Here is a 16,803-nt window from a genome sequence, read left to right as displayed (position 1 = left end):
TTTACATGAATCCAGTTATTTCTTCCTAGGGATGCTCAAGGAAAATAATAATGGCCCTATGGGAAATTTATTTTTTCAAAAAACCAAACGGGGTTGACAAGTCAATCAAGAATAAGACTGAATATCAGGAATTCTGAATCTCATGTTCCTGACTAACTTGTTGATTTCTGCGTACCCTCTAAAACTGAAAGAAAAATGAGTACATGGAGGAGAGTCCACAACTTTCATGAGAGTCTCAGTATGATCCACAGTCCAGGAAGCCAGAGTCAAACAAAAACGTCAATATTCCTTTTTGTGGCTAGAATTATTCCAGTTCAACATGCTAAGAAGGGTTGCTTTGTACTGGTTTGAAGTTCTGATGAGCATTTATTAATAAATTTCAAAAAGTTTAAATGATAAATGCAATTTGTTTATTAACCAGAATTCTTTCAAACCATGAGGTCCAGATTGGGGAGAAATGATGAAAAGTGGTGCAGTGTTCAAGAATTTCTAAAACTATTTTGTTAATTTTTTTTTCCATTGCTGGGGGCTCCGTCCAAAGTTCAACCACAAAGCAGTTTACAAAGGGCAGTGTCTAACTCTGTGATGATAAACTCTTCCGGGGAAGAAAGAGTGTAAGTAAAAAGCTGACACTCATAGAGACATAGATTCTTAAGATTTTATCCTTTCCTTCAGTATTTCACAAATGCTTTTTGTTTCTGAGGAACACTGCAAAGAGTCAACCTAGGAACAACTGGCAACATGTTAGCCACTCAATATCTAGGTAAAGGAATATATTGCATATATTAGTGTAAATATGTTGAATATATTAGTGCAAATTTCTCTTCAGCATCTAAATCATCTTGACCTGCTGTGTATGAATTCAAGTTCTTAATCATATTGTTCCACTGCATGAGGCCTGATTGTTCTGTCAGTTATCTAGTTCATTCTCTACCTGTTGTTTGTCTACCTGTGGGATGGGAAAATATTACAACCCTTGATCTTGAACCTTGGGCTGAGAATCACACAATCAGAGCTGGAAGGGACCTTTAGAAATAATCCAGTCATTTTACACACAATGAAATGAGGTCCAAAGAAAGTCAAGTGACCTGACTAAGGTCACTAAGAAATTACTATTGCAGCCAGAACCCATGATAAGTTTCCTGTGGCCCCAAACCCAGTGCTCAGACCGCCCCCCATTCCCCTCCTCCAAACCTCACTTCCCCAGGTGTCTTCTGAGCAGAAGCTCCGTTAACCTGCTCAACGCAGACGACTTAGGCTGCAAGGCACAACACTGCTGCTTTTATGGCAAACAGATTTGAAATGCTTCTTTAGATTTACTTTAAGTAAACTTTAATTAATATTTACCTTTCCTTTTGCTAAAATGAAAAACGTACTTCCTTCCTCCCCCTCTCTAATAATGTAATCTCCTTTGTCATAGTATTCCTATTGGGAAAAAAGAAAAAGAAAAGGTTAGCTGCAGCAGAGATATACAGATGAAGACATAAATGAGACAGAACTTGTGTTTTTTTATTCTTTTTTCTTTTTTCCTCTTTGCTTCATTTATTTCCACCATTTTATCTTCTACCTCACTTATCCTATCTTCTGCCTCCGCTATTCTACTCTTGGTTCCCTCCAGAGTGTTTTTGATCTCATTTATTGCATTATTCATTTTTAATTGACTCTTTTTTATTTCTTCTAGGTCCTTGTTAAACATGTCTTGCATCTTCTCAATCCTTGTCTCCAGGCTATTTATCTGTAACTCCATTTTGTTTTCAAGATTTTGGATCATTTTTATTATCATTGTGTTTTAGAAATGAACATTCCACACCCATTTCTGCTATTTTTTGCTTATGGTAACTGTGATCTTCTTAAATATTGTAGTCAAAAGCCACGGAAAAGTAAGAAGACTTTTGCTTGTTTACCTGAATTTATGTTTATCGTTCACAAACACACAAAAAACATTCACCTGGAATACTGTCAGGCATGGACACAGAAGACATGAAGAGAAATGAGAGCAAGGTAATTATCAGAGATACACAAGTGAGCTTCACCCAAATAATCTAAATATAAACTGTTTAGGGAGTTGCAACAATCTGAAACTGGGTCTAGAGTTTAGAAAAAGAGCAAACATTATCTTATAAATTGAAAATACTATCCCCAGTGGGTATGGAGGAATATCAGTCTCAATTCTTATTCCTTGCAAAGCAATGGTTGGGAACATTATACACAATCTATATGAAAGGAGCTCTTTCATATGGATTCTCTCCAAAGATTTATATCATGAAAGGTTGACATTAGAATTTTTTACATGTAAATTCTGTTCTTCAACAAAGTTTAAACTCGTGAAATCTCAAATTATCACTTATTTCTTTTGTTTCTCTCATATAAGTGTGTGTAATCAGAGAATTTTTAGGCAGGGAAAAGTAATTCATCCACCTGTCAGACCAAAAGAGTAATTCAGTCTCTTAGAAAATACAAGATGGATTAAACTGTCCATCCTTACTTTCCTTTAATTTGATATTGCCTCAGAGTCATAGAACTAAGATGGATATCTTAATTTATACAAGCAAAAATGGGCTTATTTAATTTTTGTAAAAGGCATAAAGAACAACATAATAGCTCCCTTATTTTTCTTTTAGAGTTGAAAATAAAATCCAAACAACACTACTTTTGTGTCTGCTATATTTCAATACATTTTTTGGTCATTCACACTTAAAACAGATTTAAACTTATGGAATAAGTATTACTCCTGATACTAATAAACATGCCTTCTATTTACATAGCACAGTGTACGTTCTGCAAGACATTTCAATGTCTTGTGGTAGGAAGCATAGTATCTTTGGGGAAAAAGTACTTTCAAGCCATAGAAATATAGATTCCAACCTCAGTTCTGCTTTGAATTTCACTTTCATCAATCCATAAAATTCAAATAACATTTACTTTCAAAGATTGAGAGAATATAAGTACATTATTTTTCTATTGCAGCTGTAAAAAAATAACCACACATACTTAGTGGCTTGGAACAACCCCCATTTATTATCTCAGTTTCTGTGGGTCAGAGAGTTGAGGCATGGTGTGGCTCAACAGAATTTCTGTGTTCCGGGTCTCTCAAGATTGAACTCAAGGTGTGTCAGTAGGGCTGTGTTCCTTTCTGGAGGCTCCAGGAAAAAACTTGCTCTCAAGTGTAATCATATTGTTGGCAGAATGTAGTTCCTGGAGGTTGTAGAACATGGTTCCATTTTCCTGTAGGCCGTGAGCTGGGGGCTGCCTTTAGCACCCAGACACTTCTTTCCTGTCGTTTCATGGAGCCTGCTATGTTTCAGAACCAGCAGTTGCACATGGCATTTTTCACACACTTGGAATCTCTCTGACTTCCACTTCTGCTGCATCTCTCTGACTCCAGCCAGAGAAAATTCTCTGCTCATAAGGCCTCGTGTAATAATATTTGACCCACCTAGACAGTCCAAGGTAATCTCCCTATTTTAAGGTCCTAAACCTTAATTGGCCTTCCCAGGTGGCACTAGTAGTAAAGAACCTGCCTGCCAATGCAGGAGCCATTAAGAGATGCAGGTTCCATCCCTGGGTTGGGAAGATCCCCTGGAGGAGGGCATGGTAACCCAGTCCAGTGTCCTTGGTGGTACTCAGGGCTTCCCCGATAGCTCAGTTGGTAAAGAATCCGCCTGCAAGGCAGGAGACCCCAGTTCAATTCCTGAGTTAGGAATATCTGCTGAAGAAGGGAAAAAGCTACCCACTCAGTATTCTGGCCTGGAAACTCCATGGACTGTATAGTCCATGGGGTCATAAAGGGTCAGACAGGACTGAGCGACTTTCACTTTCATTGGGCTTCCCTTGTACCTCAGTCAGTAAAGAGTCTGCCTGCAATGCAGGAAACTTGGGTTCGATCCCTGGGTCAAGAAGATCCCTGGAGAAGGAAATGGCAACCCACTCCAATATTCTTGCCTGGAGAATTCCATGGACAGAGGAGCCTAGCAGGCTATAGTCCATGGGGTCACAAAGAGTCAGACACAACTTAGCGACTTTCACTACTTCACTTCACTAGAAACCTTAATTACATATTTAAAGTTGCTTATGCCATGTAACATAACACATTCATGTTCCAGGATTCAGGGTCTAGACATTTACTTTGGAGGGAGTCCATTTTTGCCTACCACCTGAAGTCAGTTAAAGACAATAATTTTTGATGAATTAAAAGCTCCTGAAACATAGCAGATGACTAATGATTGCTATGTTAAGGAGGAGCATGAGAGTGGTTTGCTTAGCTGTTACTTAAATCTGACCTCAGTTTCCTATTCTGTCGAATTGAGATGGTATGATCTACCACTCCTAACAATGTGTGAGGACTAGGTGAGACAGTCAAGTCAGTGACTGTTAATTCCTGTGAAAGAGGCTGTAAGTTGGTCATCAATGCCTTCCACAGGTAAACCACATTCCCCAGCCTCTCTGCTATTAGCTGTGGCCACAGGATTAACTTCTAGCTGTTAAGAGTCTGAATAGAAGTGACACATGCCATTTCCATGCCAAGCCCATGATCGGTTGCAGACATATGCCTTCATACTTGTGCCCCAGTGGCAATGGCATGACCAGGAGAGATCTTGGGAGAGGGACCGTGTTGCAGATGGCAGAGTAGCCACCAGCTCAAGTGCTTGAAGGATTCTGTATAAGCCACACAGGACCATTCTCCCTGAACTGCTATGTGGGCAAGAAACAAACTTCTATTTTACTTGGAAAATAATATTTTGAGTTTTTTATATCACAAGCTGCTTACTCACCTTTCTCATTTTAGCTCTATCACAAATGTTCACTCCGTTCAAGCGCGATTTTACTGTTGAGATGAACTGTGATCCAGGAAGGTTGAGTGACCATGACACCTCAGTCCAGGCATCTTCATGATAGAGCTAAGGTTCAGTTCTCTTTACTGAAACTGCTGGTTTTAGGACTGACATGTGACACACTCCTGTTTCAGTCAATCTGCCCTCAGTCTCTCCTGTTCCCTTCTCAATCCCAGCCCCCATTACCCACAAGGAATCGAAGGGATCTGGAGAGTTTCTGAATTGCTAATAGGCTGTTCCTTCAGTTATTATATAGCCTCTGGTCTGCGTGGATGTGCAGCTTTAATTTCTATCTGTCGGATAAGCTAAGAGGGAGAAGCTAGAAAGGGAACACTGAGAAAGAGCTTTGTTGTTTCCTAAGCGGCAAGATTCCTAACGGTATTTTTCCTAGTGATGGGTCTTTGTCACCCAAAACCATGGGAGGAAGATAAATAATACCTCCCAGTGTGTTGACAGTAACTTCATAGATCAGAAAAGGCTGGGGATGTAGGTCAGACCAAAAATATATAGTGGTAAGTACTGGCTACGATGCCAGACTGGCCAGTGTTTGTCAACTGAGGAGTGTAGCCAGTCTAGCCAGGGTGGTCACCAAGACCAAAAGGAGAACTGCAAACAGTGTGGTTTGCTGTCCTGGGTTACACTGCAAAGGGGTCCCTTAGAGGACCAAGAAGCCACTGACCCTATCCTGTGAAGCAAAGATTTTCGAGCATTTTTTACTCTGGCCTACAGTAATTAAATGCATTTTATATGTATGCCCCCATACACACATGTAAGCATGGACACACACTTTTGTATAAAACAAACATGTGAACAATACCTATGCTTACTACTCTCATTTTTTGTAACTGTTCCTCTAAATTGATTTCATGACCTACTAATGAGTTATGCCCCACAGTCTAAAAAAGATGTTTTTAAAAGATGTCTAAAAACCCTGAGAGTAGTTATTCAGTATCATGGCAAGACAGGAAAAAAAAGGAAATCAATTCCAGGGCAGACTAAGAGGCAGAGGTCAGAAGAAAACCATAAACAGCAACAGTTCAAGATGAAAGAGTTTTTTATGTGAAGAAAATGCTCATTCTGTGATAGCAAAATGCTAGAGCCTGAGTGTCTGTAAATAGAAAATATGAAACTAGAATTAAAATCCAAGTTGATAGAAGGCAAAGACAAAGAAGAAAGCCTATGATTGCCTTAGCTTCTTTAGTGTGTGGCTAGAAATCTTCATTACAAATACATATTGATGATACACAGAAGTATGATCACACACACATGCACTTACACACACACAGACCCTGCATCATGTGACCGTGTACCTAAGTTGATTGTTTAAAAAACTGTATACAGAATAGCAAAAACCATCACCCTATTGTAAAGTAATTATCTTCCAATTAAAATAGATAAATTAAAACACACACACTGTATTCAGTTATTTGGGTTTGTTACCAGCTGTTTTCCGCTTGTCCAAGTTATTTATCTCAGAAATTTTATTTTTATTTATTTATTTATTTTTTTTTATCTCAGAAATTTTAAATGAAACACATCTGGATCAGGTGAACCCTGTCAACCATTCAGGCATACTTTAGTATCTGATGCCTTATCAGAGCCTACAAAATGAAAACCAACAGAAATTCCTCCATTTAGGTGAACCCACAGTATGGAATTTTGTAACTGAAACACTGAGAAAGCCCTTCGAGATGTGGCCTACCACTCCTTTATTTGATAGATGAGGAGACCTTGATCCCCACCACAACTGACATCTGCAATGGACAGACACTTGACCACAAACCCTAATCTCCAGACTTTGGACTAGTTAACTTTCTCACCAAGCCACCCAGACTTTAACTAACAGGTCCATAAACTGGCAAAATCCTCAACTATCTCAACTTTCTTATGGTTCTGGGTGTAATCATTAAATTGAGAAAAAACTCACTGGCTTATGCAAGTGTTAGCAGGAAATATAAGAAAGGAAGATTAGACTTTCCAAAAATGATAAAAAATGGAAATCTTGTGAATGAAGAGACAGGCTGTGGCAAACCCAAAATACATGTACTCTTTTCATAACTTTAAACTTTAATAAGCCTAAAAATTGTATGGCTAAAGTGTGGATATCTGAGCCCTGACCCCAGAGTTTTTGATTGATAAGTGTTGAGGCAGTATGTGGGAACCTGCCTTTTTTTTTATTGGAGGATAATTGCTTTACAATGTTGAGTTAGTTGCTGCTATACAAGAGCATGAATCAGCTATATGTATACACATATTCCCTCCCTCTTGAGCCTCCCTCTCACCCCCTGCTCCCCAATCCCACCCCCCTGGATCATCACAGAGCACCGAGTTGAGGTCTCTTTGTAATAGAGCAGGTTTCCACTAGCTATCTATTTTATACATGGTGTATATTTCAATGCTACTCTCTCCATTTGTCCCATCCTCTCCTTCCTCTGCTGTGTCCACACGTCTATTCTCTATTTCTGTGTCCCTATTCCTGCTCTGCAAATAGGTTCATCAGTACCATATTTCTAGAGGGAATCTGCCTTTGAAGCAGCACCACTGGTGATCTGATTAAGGACAAGGACATTCCACCCTCCCTACCCCCACCCCACTCTTACTACACCTCATTTCCTGAAAGAGGCAGGTCAGTGCCAGGGTCACTGGGTCAAATTACCAAATCTCCATAACAAAAAGTTAGTTGACTTTTCCATCCACCGCACACTCAAATCCCACACTTCCTGGATTGATTGCCACCAGAGGAAACAGAAACTGTTCCCTCTCCTTTTATTCTACACAACTGCCAGGCGCAGAAGTCACATTGTCATTTTCATCATCATTAACAGTTACACTGCATTCAGAATCTGTGACATATTTTAGGATGTGCATCAGTTAACTCTTAAAACACACCAGTGAATATGTTGCTACTCTTTCCACCCTCCTTTTCTCATTAGAACACGAGAAGAGGTTTAAAGGCGATGTCTGCCTCTAGAATTGAATGCTCTGGATGATTTATGCTAAAACAAGAAATGCTTTTGGAATACCGCACATTCAGCCCATTTGGTCCAGCAGTTCAGCAGACAAAGTCTTAACGAACTCATCAGATCTACTGCTTGGTGATGGGAAATTCCGATGCTCCCCCTGCACCCTCTGCACAAAAACTTAAAACCACCCAAATCAACTCCTAAATAGTACACCAGATTCAGCCTGTTTTTCTCAAAGATTATGGAGTCAGTTTGTGGGACAGCTGGCCCTGGAGTTCAGCGGGGGCTCTTCAACTCCAATGCATTAGTGATCGGCTGCTGTCAAGACCCTGCTGATGGGTTATTAGTCCAAGCTATGCTGGTAAATTATATACTTTTCTTAGTGCTAAATAGATCCCATGACTCTCTTGTTAATCACTTTCGAATTTGAGAGTTTTCACACATTACAGTGACACATTTGTTTGCCAGGTATGAATAAAGAGCCCTTTATAAACTGTGCTGCTGTCTGCAAAGGCGAATATATAATAAAGCCTTTCTAGGGTGTTTTAAATGATGAGACTTTCAAACTCGAACTGTGTGTTAATTAATACTAGGTTGGAGACCCCCGCCCCCCCCCGCCCCCTATATATTCTGTAGCTATTGCCTGTGGCTGCTATAAATATGTCTAATTTACCGTTTATTTTTAATGATACTAAATTTTAATATTTGCTGTCAGCATGGAATTCCCCTCTGGTGAATCTACTCTATTAGTATTATATTAAAAACAGATTTCCTCGGTTCAGGAAAAAAAATACATGGCCTCTCCAGTTTAAAAAAAAAAACACTCAGAAATTAGGATGAATTATTAATTTGTAACATCTGTGATTGGGTTATGTTACACTGAGAAAATCCCATGAGATGCAGGCAAGCAGTCCTCTTGAAAATGACTTCATATGTGAGCGCTCTGGGGACACAAGGCCAAGCACTGTGTCACCATGGCCTGTCCTTGATAAATGGCTGGATGGGGTCCATGAATTGTAAATGGAAACATTACTGGCATCACTTACGCTTAACGATGAAATGGTTGGTGCTCCCTTCTCAACAGATATTAGTTTACGTTGTATATTGTGATTGACAGAGGCATGAATCTGTCAACAATCAGTCTGGAGGGGTTTTTTTTTTTCTGTCTCCCACTGAGAACAGCTTTATAAAAGCTTAAAGTCGACATGCGATTCCTTTCCTATTCCTTACTACCTTTAAATTCCCTAAAAGCCATTTGGGTTTCACTGAAATTAACCCCCTCCCCCCAAAAAAGTTAGAAGTTATTTACTTTGAATATTAATCTCTGAAGAGGTTTTCATATAATGCATATTATTAGAATCCAAGGTACATGTCAGAAAAGCATTATTCACGAAAAGACTTGACTAGGCTTGGACTAGATCCAACCATCTGTGTGATCCCTAATATGAGTTTTTGAACACGTTCCAATATGCCTCTTTTCCCTAGATGTTAAAATAGGTAAAGTGCTTCTTAAGTGCAGAATTTGTTTGGGTCTTTTTTTCAAATGTCTTTTCATAGCCTAGAGTTTTCAAGTATGGGGTATTTCATAGCTTGATTCAGAAGCTCGTCAGGAAAGTTCCAATAATATCCTTTCTCTACTCTATTACCTACTTATGCATCACTGACTCCTTCGTACTAGGAATACTCTGTAAAGGACTGTGATGTTAACTGGTGAAAATGAAATGCCTCTTGAGTAAGGCAGATTAGTTTTATAAAATATACTAAAAAAGATCAAAATATGTAAATCTTTACACATGCAAATCCAATTTTCTTTTATATATTTCAGAAGAGTCCCTGAATCCCAATCCAGGCCCTTAATTCAGTGTGAGTTAGCCTGAAGTTTTTCTACTGTGAAAAAGTTTCCTGGTTTCTGTAGACTATTGATCACCATCTTTTGCTTTTTATTCATTTACAAGGCTAATAATGACAAGATTATATAATCTCTTAATGAAATATATATTTTTTACTTTAAAATTTCTTACCACTTCCAAGCAGTCAATGATCTTGGTTAGTTTATCTTCGGGTAAATTCTTCAGCAAGGATACACTTCAAAATTAAAATGAAACCTTTATTTAATTATCTTCCTGAATTAAACTACAAATACACATCTCTACATAGATTTATACATGCATTTAAACAAATATTTTAATTTTTCCAAAGTAAACCTCCATATATATCATACATAAATAACTGAATTTCAAAACCATATTTCAAATATACTGAAATTATATGATCACATAAAACAGCATTTATCCTAGGCAAATAAATAAAAACTGTAAGACACCATGAAAGGAAAATGATCAGATTTTGTTTGGAGAAAAAAAAAATGTTTACATTTATTGTTGGCTTTCAAAGTGAATCACATCCAGAAATGTGTTCCACATCTCAATATCTCTTTTATTAGCATGAATGAGGTCCTCCACTTCCAGAGGAGGATCAGATTTTCATCTAAATCCTGTAATTAAGTTAAGACTGAATCCAGGGGGAACATAGGAATTAGCATGGAAATGATCTTTGATTATTAGTCATATTGTACAACCTTTTAAAATTAATGGTAGCCAGAGGCATGTAATAAAAACATTTTTACAGATAATAATAATAAACAGAGAAGGAAAAGAACATTGAAATTATTTGAAAAAACAAAAATTCCACTCAGTATTATTAACTAATCAATATGATTAAATTGTACTTTTAAAGAAATTTCTACTTTACCCATCTTCACTCAGGACTGTTGATAGAATTTCTGTGAAATAAATACTTTTTTCTTACCATCTAAAATTTGACACTGCTAAGGAAAAAAATGATGCTGCTCCATAAATACACAATTGGGTCTGATTTTCAAAACGAGAGCTCTAAACTGATTCTTTTTTTTTTTTTTTCATTTATTTTTATTAGTTGGAGGCTAATTACTTTACAATATCTAAACTGATTCTTGCACAGTGCTTCAGGAGGCATGTAGCCAGGAGCTGTGTCTAAGAACTTTTGCATCTGAATCATTTGTAATTGCAAAACACTGGAACACCCCCAGTGGTAGGGCAGTAAATGTACTGTGGTTGAGTCAGATGACAGAACTCTACAATAGAAGAAATGACTGAAGTAACCAAATAGATGAAACTTAATAAAAGGAATTGAGCAAAAAAATGACTTGCAAAAATAATGCCAATTTTGTAAAACTCAAAACTAGGCCAAACCAAGCTACGGGCAAAATAATAAGGAATACCAAGTAGATGAACTTTCATAAAAGGTATTGAGTAAAAAAATTGACTTACAAAAATAATACCAATTTTGTAAAATTCAAAAGTAGGCTAAATCAAGCTAGAGGCAAAATAATAAGAAATACCAAGGTTATGATTACCAAACTTCAGATTATAGACTAATCCAAGGAGAGGAGATACCCCAAGGAAAGCTAGAAAATGACCATAGGAGAGCATATGAGAACCCCGTCAGCACTGCTAACTGTTTACTTATATTGGGCAGTAGCTTGATGGCACTCATTCTGTTATTGTATCTTATAACTTACATATGTACTGTGCATCATTTGATATATGTCAAATATTTCATAACATGCTCAGTCACTCAGTAGGGTCTGACTCTTTGCAACCTATGGACTGTAGCTTGCCAGGCTCCTTCAGTCCATGGGATTTTTTCAGGCAAGAATACTGGAGTGGGTTGCCATTTCCTTCTCCAGGCAATCTTCCCAACCCAGGGATTGAACCCGCATCTCCTATACTGCAGGTGGATTCTTTACCACTGAGCCATTGGGAAAGAAAATGTAAATGGAAAAAGAGCTTGTTGTATATTATGAAGCAAAGACAAACGTATTTCTCTAATATGTCTTCTTACAGAGGAAAAGGTAAAAGGGTTAACCAGAACCTTTTTTTCTGTATCGTGGCATTTACTGCAAGGGAATACTTTTTGTTCCTTTGGTTTAATTGATTAGCATATGCCAATTATGAAAGTTCTAATTCTGGTCCAAACTGGGATCTATAATGTTAGTGAAAAATATCTCCTATGAGCTTATCACCCTTGGGGTTTGGTAAGGAAATTAATATGAGAAAAAAATCTTTAATCTGTCTCCCATCTATGAAGGCATAGATAAGGTTTATCTTGTTCACCACTGAATTCACCATGTTTAGGCCTGGAATACATATTGGTTGAAAAAATGTATGAATGAGATAACAAAAGAAGAAAGGAAAGTAAAAAGGAAGGAAGGACCGTGCACTAGTAAATTCTCCTGAGTTCCTTCCACTGAGGCAGAACACAGTAGATTTCAAGGTAATGAGCCACTAATGCCTAGCAGCTCAGGTTTTATCTCAGACATGATGCAACCCATAGACACTGGTTATTTATGTATCCCCGTTTGGCCCTTGCATTAGTTTTAAATACAGATCTGTGTTGCTCAGTTGCTGGATTTTGAGATAACCTGTGGCTCAGACAGTAAAGAATCTACCTGCAATGCAGGAGACCGAGGTTCAGTCTCTGGGTCGGAAAGATCCCCTGGAGAAGGGAATGGCAACCCACTCCAGTATTCTTGCTTGGAGAATTCCATGGACAGAAGAGCCTGGTGGGCTACAGTCCATGGAGTGGCAAAGAGTCAGACACAACTGAGCAACTAACACAAATACTCAGGTAGACCCCACAACCTGATGGCTAAGGCGTTGATTAGCATATAGATAAGGCACCTGCTTGTCATTACTGCAGCTCTCTTCCAGGAGTCATTATTGTGTCTGGGAAAGAACATCAAAGAGAGTCCACATGAAAAACCTCAACGCCTGCAATGTTCTATAGATTAACAATGCCTCCACTCCGTATTCACTGAGTCCTCACTATGGGCTAGGCACTGCACACTCCTAAAATCACTGACTCTGCAGGATAGTTATGCAAAATAAACATAGTTATACTTAAAAGGAACTCAGAATTTATTTTTGGAAACTGCGGGATATTTTACTATCACTTATCATAGGTTACATATTGTTACAGTACACATCGCAGCTTCAGAGACTGTCAAATCTTCCCCAAAACACACAGAAAGATTTTAAATATGAAACTTATACTTTCCAAAAAATGTTTTTAATGTGTTGCTGACTTTTTTTAGCTATAGGTACTTGTTTCTCTATAATGCATCTAAGTAGTTGGGGGTTCAGAACAGTTTACAAAATGCATGTTTCAAGGCTCCATGTCATGATGGCAAACATAATCACATTTTTGGCAAGTTAATTTGCTACAAATAATAGTCATTAGGAAGATAGTGTGGCTATGCTAATGAGAAAATGTCTCAGGTAAAGCAAATAAGGACAGTAAAATAATTTAATATTATTTTAAACAAAGCATTATTACCTCTTGTTATTGACTTTCAAATTATAGGATATCTTTAAAAGTCAACTGAGCAACCCAAATGAATATTTTAGGAATTTTTTGGACATTATTCTATACTATGTGAAATGACTCCATCAACACAAGGGCAAAATTAGCAAGAGAAATAAATCAGTGAAAAGGCTAATGGGAATGAAACACAAATTTTCATATATAGTGGCATTTACTGCAAGAAAATACTTGTGTTCCTTTGGCTTAATTATGTGGAAAATGCTTAAATAAAAAAAGCTATAGTAAAATAATTACTCTGATAAAACCAACATACCCGCAGGATGGCTAGACTACCTTCTCTTTCTGCCATCAATGCATTACTCTTACCTTCTGAGGAAGTTTCTGTACTGTTCATCTCTAGCTTGAGCTGTCCTTCTCATTATATTCTGGAATACCTCTCGATCTAGTGCCCATGTTTTAACATTGGTAATAGCTTTAGAAAAAATCAAGAAAATAATAAAACACTGTTGAGCTCTTACATTAAGAAAACATTCCAAAATGTTAATCAATAAATTTTTCATGTACTGTCATAAAATTATCTTTCTTGGAAAACGCATTATTTAAACATGCAAAATGGAAGGAAGTATGATGTAAAGAATAGGTAATTTTATAACATCATTTTTGGCTTTGAAATGAACCATGATTTGGAAGTGAGCAGCAAAAGATTTCCATTCTAATTATGTTTGCTTAGGATGATATTAAAATTAGTTTGCAATTCTTAATTATACACTGCATCATCGGGATGTATTTTAGATTTGGGCTATGATACAAAAGAAAGCCAGCCAGCCTACATCTATTCCAGAAAGTGAAGAATTCACAAGCAGATAATTGAAAGTTAAAGGTCTCTGCTTGTGAGTCTGTTTTTATGTCTTTTTATGTTGTTTAGACACCGTTGCTAACGAGAGCCAATATATTTTAAGAATCTCTATGGTTACTTTTACATAAAATATATAAAATCACTTTCAAAGAGATTATGCAAGACAGTTTTTGAGACAGCCTTTTCATAGGAAAGACATTAAAAGCAAGAATATAATCTAAAAAGGAAGAGAAGTAAAAGTAGTCACTCCAAAAAATCTATATGAAATTATGATAGTGAGTTGTTTTTTATAGCAGTGATGAAAGCCTACAGAATAAACCAAAATCAAAATCTCTGGTTTACTAAACTTTAGAGTGAATTAGAATTATTTTGACACTCTTGTTAAAAATAAAGATCCCTGGGCCCCATTGCCAGAGATAGTTTGGAGTGGAGCCTTAGAATCTGCATTTTTATCAAATACTGCAACAATGCTCACACAGATAACCTAGTCCCAAACACTGAGAAACACTAGATGTAAGTTAATTCAGAAAACATGATATGACCATGAATAAAGTCAATAAAAACAAGAACCCTAAAGAGAAGCAATTGAACTAATCTCAGAAATCACTCAGGAAAACTCTCATTAATTAATTCATATCCTTTTTGATATTTACACATTTTATTGGTATAATTACTTGTTCTGATTTATAATAGGGTCATCACCTCATGGAGAATAGAAAGCAAACATTCTGGATGAGCCAAAGACAAATATCTACATAGTAAAAAGTTGACATTGGCAACTAAAGCAAATACTAGAATCAATTATGTTTAAAGCCATATTCATATTTTAAATACAGGTCTCCAATGGAAAGGTTTCTTTAAGCTTGAATCATTTGGACAAGTGCTTCAGTATAAATCCCTTTATGAGCATTGCCTTTCTATTAACAAAAGCATAAGGAGCACAGCAGAAGACAAAAAGACAGGATGCAACAGTGACTTCGATTGTCTTTAACACTGTGTAGCAATTGAAAACTACAGCATTTCTTCTTCTGTTACCTTTCACAGAGGCAGTTCTGGTACAGTTGTATAAAATGGCTAGCTCCCCAAACGTGGTCCACATAGGGATGGATGACAGCAATTTCTCCCCTTGGAACACCTCTAGTCGACCCTCTATCCAGTAGAATGTAAGAAAACACAAATAATCAAAATCCACTGAGATTCCATAAATTAAAAGAAAACAAGCAGAAGGTACACAAAGCATTCAGGTGAGCTATCTTACAATTCTCATTATAATAAAGTGGTTAGGAATGCAGACTGAAGCCCACTCTCTATTAGTTGATTAGCATAGAGAGGTACCCACTCTGCATGGGTTCCTTGTCAATAACAGAGATCAAGTTAATAACATTTACTTCATATGGTGGTGATAAGTAAGAATTAATAAATGAAGTCACTAAGAAGAGTGCTTGAGAAAAATAACAGCAAGAGAATTAAAAGACAAGCCACAGACTGAGAGAAAATATCTTTTTTGCAAAAGATACATCTGATAAAGAACTGTTTTACAAAATACATTAATTCAAAGAACTCTTAAAGTTCTTCAATAAGAAAACAACCCATTTAAAACACAGGCCAAAGACTTTAACAGACACTCACCAAAGAAGACATACAGATGGCAAATAAGCTTATGGAAAGATACTCCACATCACATTTATCAGGGAAAAACAAATTAAAACAACAATGAAATATCACTCTACCCCTAATAGAATGTCCAAAATTGAGAACACTGACAATACCACGTGTTGGAGAGGACGTGGAGCAATGGGAACTATCATGCACTGCTGCTGGGAATGCAAAATGGTACACCCAATTTGAAACAGTTTGGTGGTTTCTTACAAAATTAAACACACTCTCACCATACAGGATTAACTAAAGTTGTAAACACATGGGTATGCTGAAATGAGATCTCTCTATTAAACACTCAGTAGGATGCTGGACATATAGAAAGCATTCTATAAATATTAATTATTAACATCAGGATGATTTGACCAACAAATATTACTATTTCATGAACTCAATCTGTTATGTTTTCTACAAATAGAACAACCAATTTTGCATTTTTATAAATATGTGCAAAAAATCATTAAACAATAGGCAAATATTTGTTATGTGATAACTGTAAAAATCTGTGAAACCCACCTGCCAGTACAAAGATATGGTTTCCTGGTTCTCCTTGCTTAATAATGTAACTCCCTTGCTGGTAGTTTCTCCCATACATGCATTCCACCATGTCTTTGATCTGTTGAGGATCCAATCTCTTCAGAAATTGATTTTTATTAAGGGCATCTGTAATGAGCTTCTTCTCACTGATGTAATGGAAAGGAAATGTTGAGTTACAATTAGTGAAAAATATCTTTATTCTTAATATTACTACCCATGTGTTTACAACTTTAACCAGTTAACCCTAAAGGATTTCAGCCCTGAATATTCATTGGAAGGACTGATGCTGAAGCTGAAGCACCAATACTTTGGCAACCTGATGTGAAGAGCTGACTCACTGGGAAAATACCTGATGCTAGGAAAGACTGAAGGCAGGAGGAGAAGGGGGTGACAGAGGATGAGACGGTTGGAAGGCATCACCAACTCAATGAACATGAGTTTCAGCCAACCCTAGGAGATAGTGAAGGACAGGGAAGCCTGGTGTGCTGCAGGCCACGGGGTCCCAGAGTCCGACACGACTTTGCAACTGAGTAACAACAATAACAATTTACAACTTTTCTGGCAAGGACAAAAATTCTTTTCTAGCTCCACCAAC

At 37.2% G+C, this 16,803-nt stretch overlaps 1 protein-coding gene across 2 annotated transcripts in view; it reads right to left on the bottom strand.

The window, feature by feature from the left end:
• Positions 1-16,803, bottom strand: part of PRKG2 (protein kinase cGMP-dependent 2) — a 113,079-nt gene that overhangs the window by 57,574 nt on the left and 38,702 nt on the right. For both annotated transcript variants that reach the window (XM_043906377.1, XM_043906376.1), the window contains exons 3-7: positions 16,188-16,354; positions 15,051-15,164; positions 13,526-13,631; positions 9,817-9,880; positions 1,348-1,425 (exon numbers count right to left, since the gene is read on the bottom strand). In XM_043906377.1, the coding sequence (XP_043762312.1) occupies positions 1,348-1,425; positions 9,817-9,880; positions 13,526-13,631; positions 15,051-15,164; positions 16,188-16,354 (529 nt within the window). The remainder of the gene's footprint in view (positions 1-1,347; positions 1,426-9,816; positions 9,881-13,525; positions 13,632-15,050; positions 15,165-16,187; positions 16,355-16,803) is intronic.

Source organism: Cervus elaphus, chromosome 6 (assembly GCF_910594005.1).
Source record: "Cervus elaphus chromosome 6, mCerEla1.1, whole genome shotgun sequence".
Lineage (NCBI taxonomy): Eukaryota > Metazoa > Chordata > Mammalia > Artiodactyla > Cervidae > Cervus > Cervus elaphus.
This window is presented reverse-complemented; position numbering and strand designations above follow the sequence as displayed.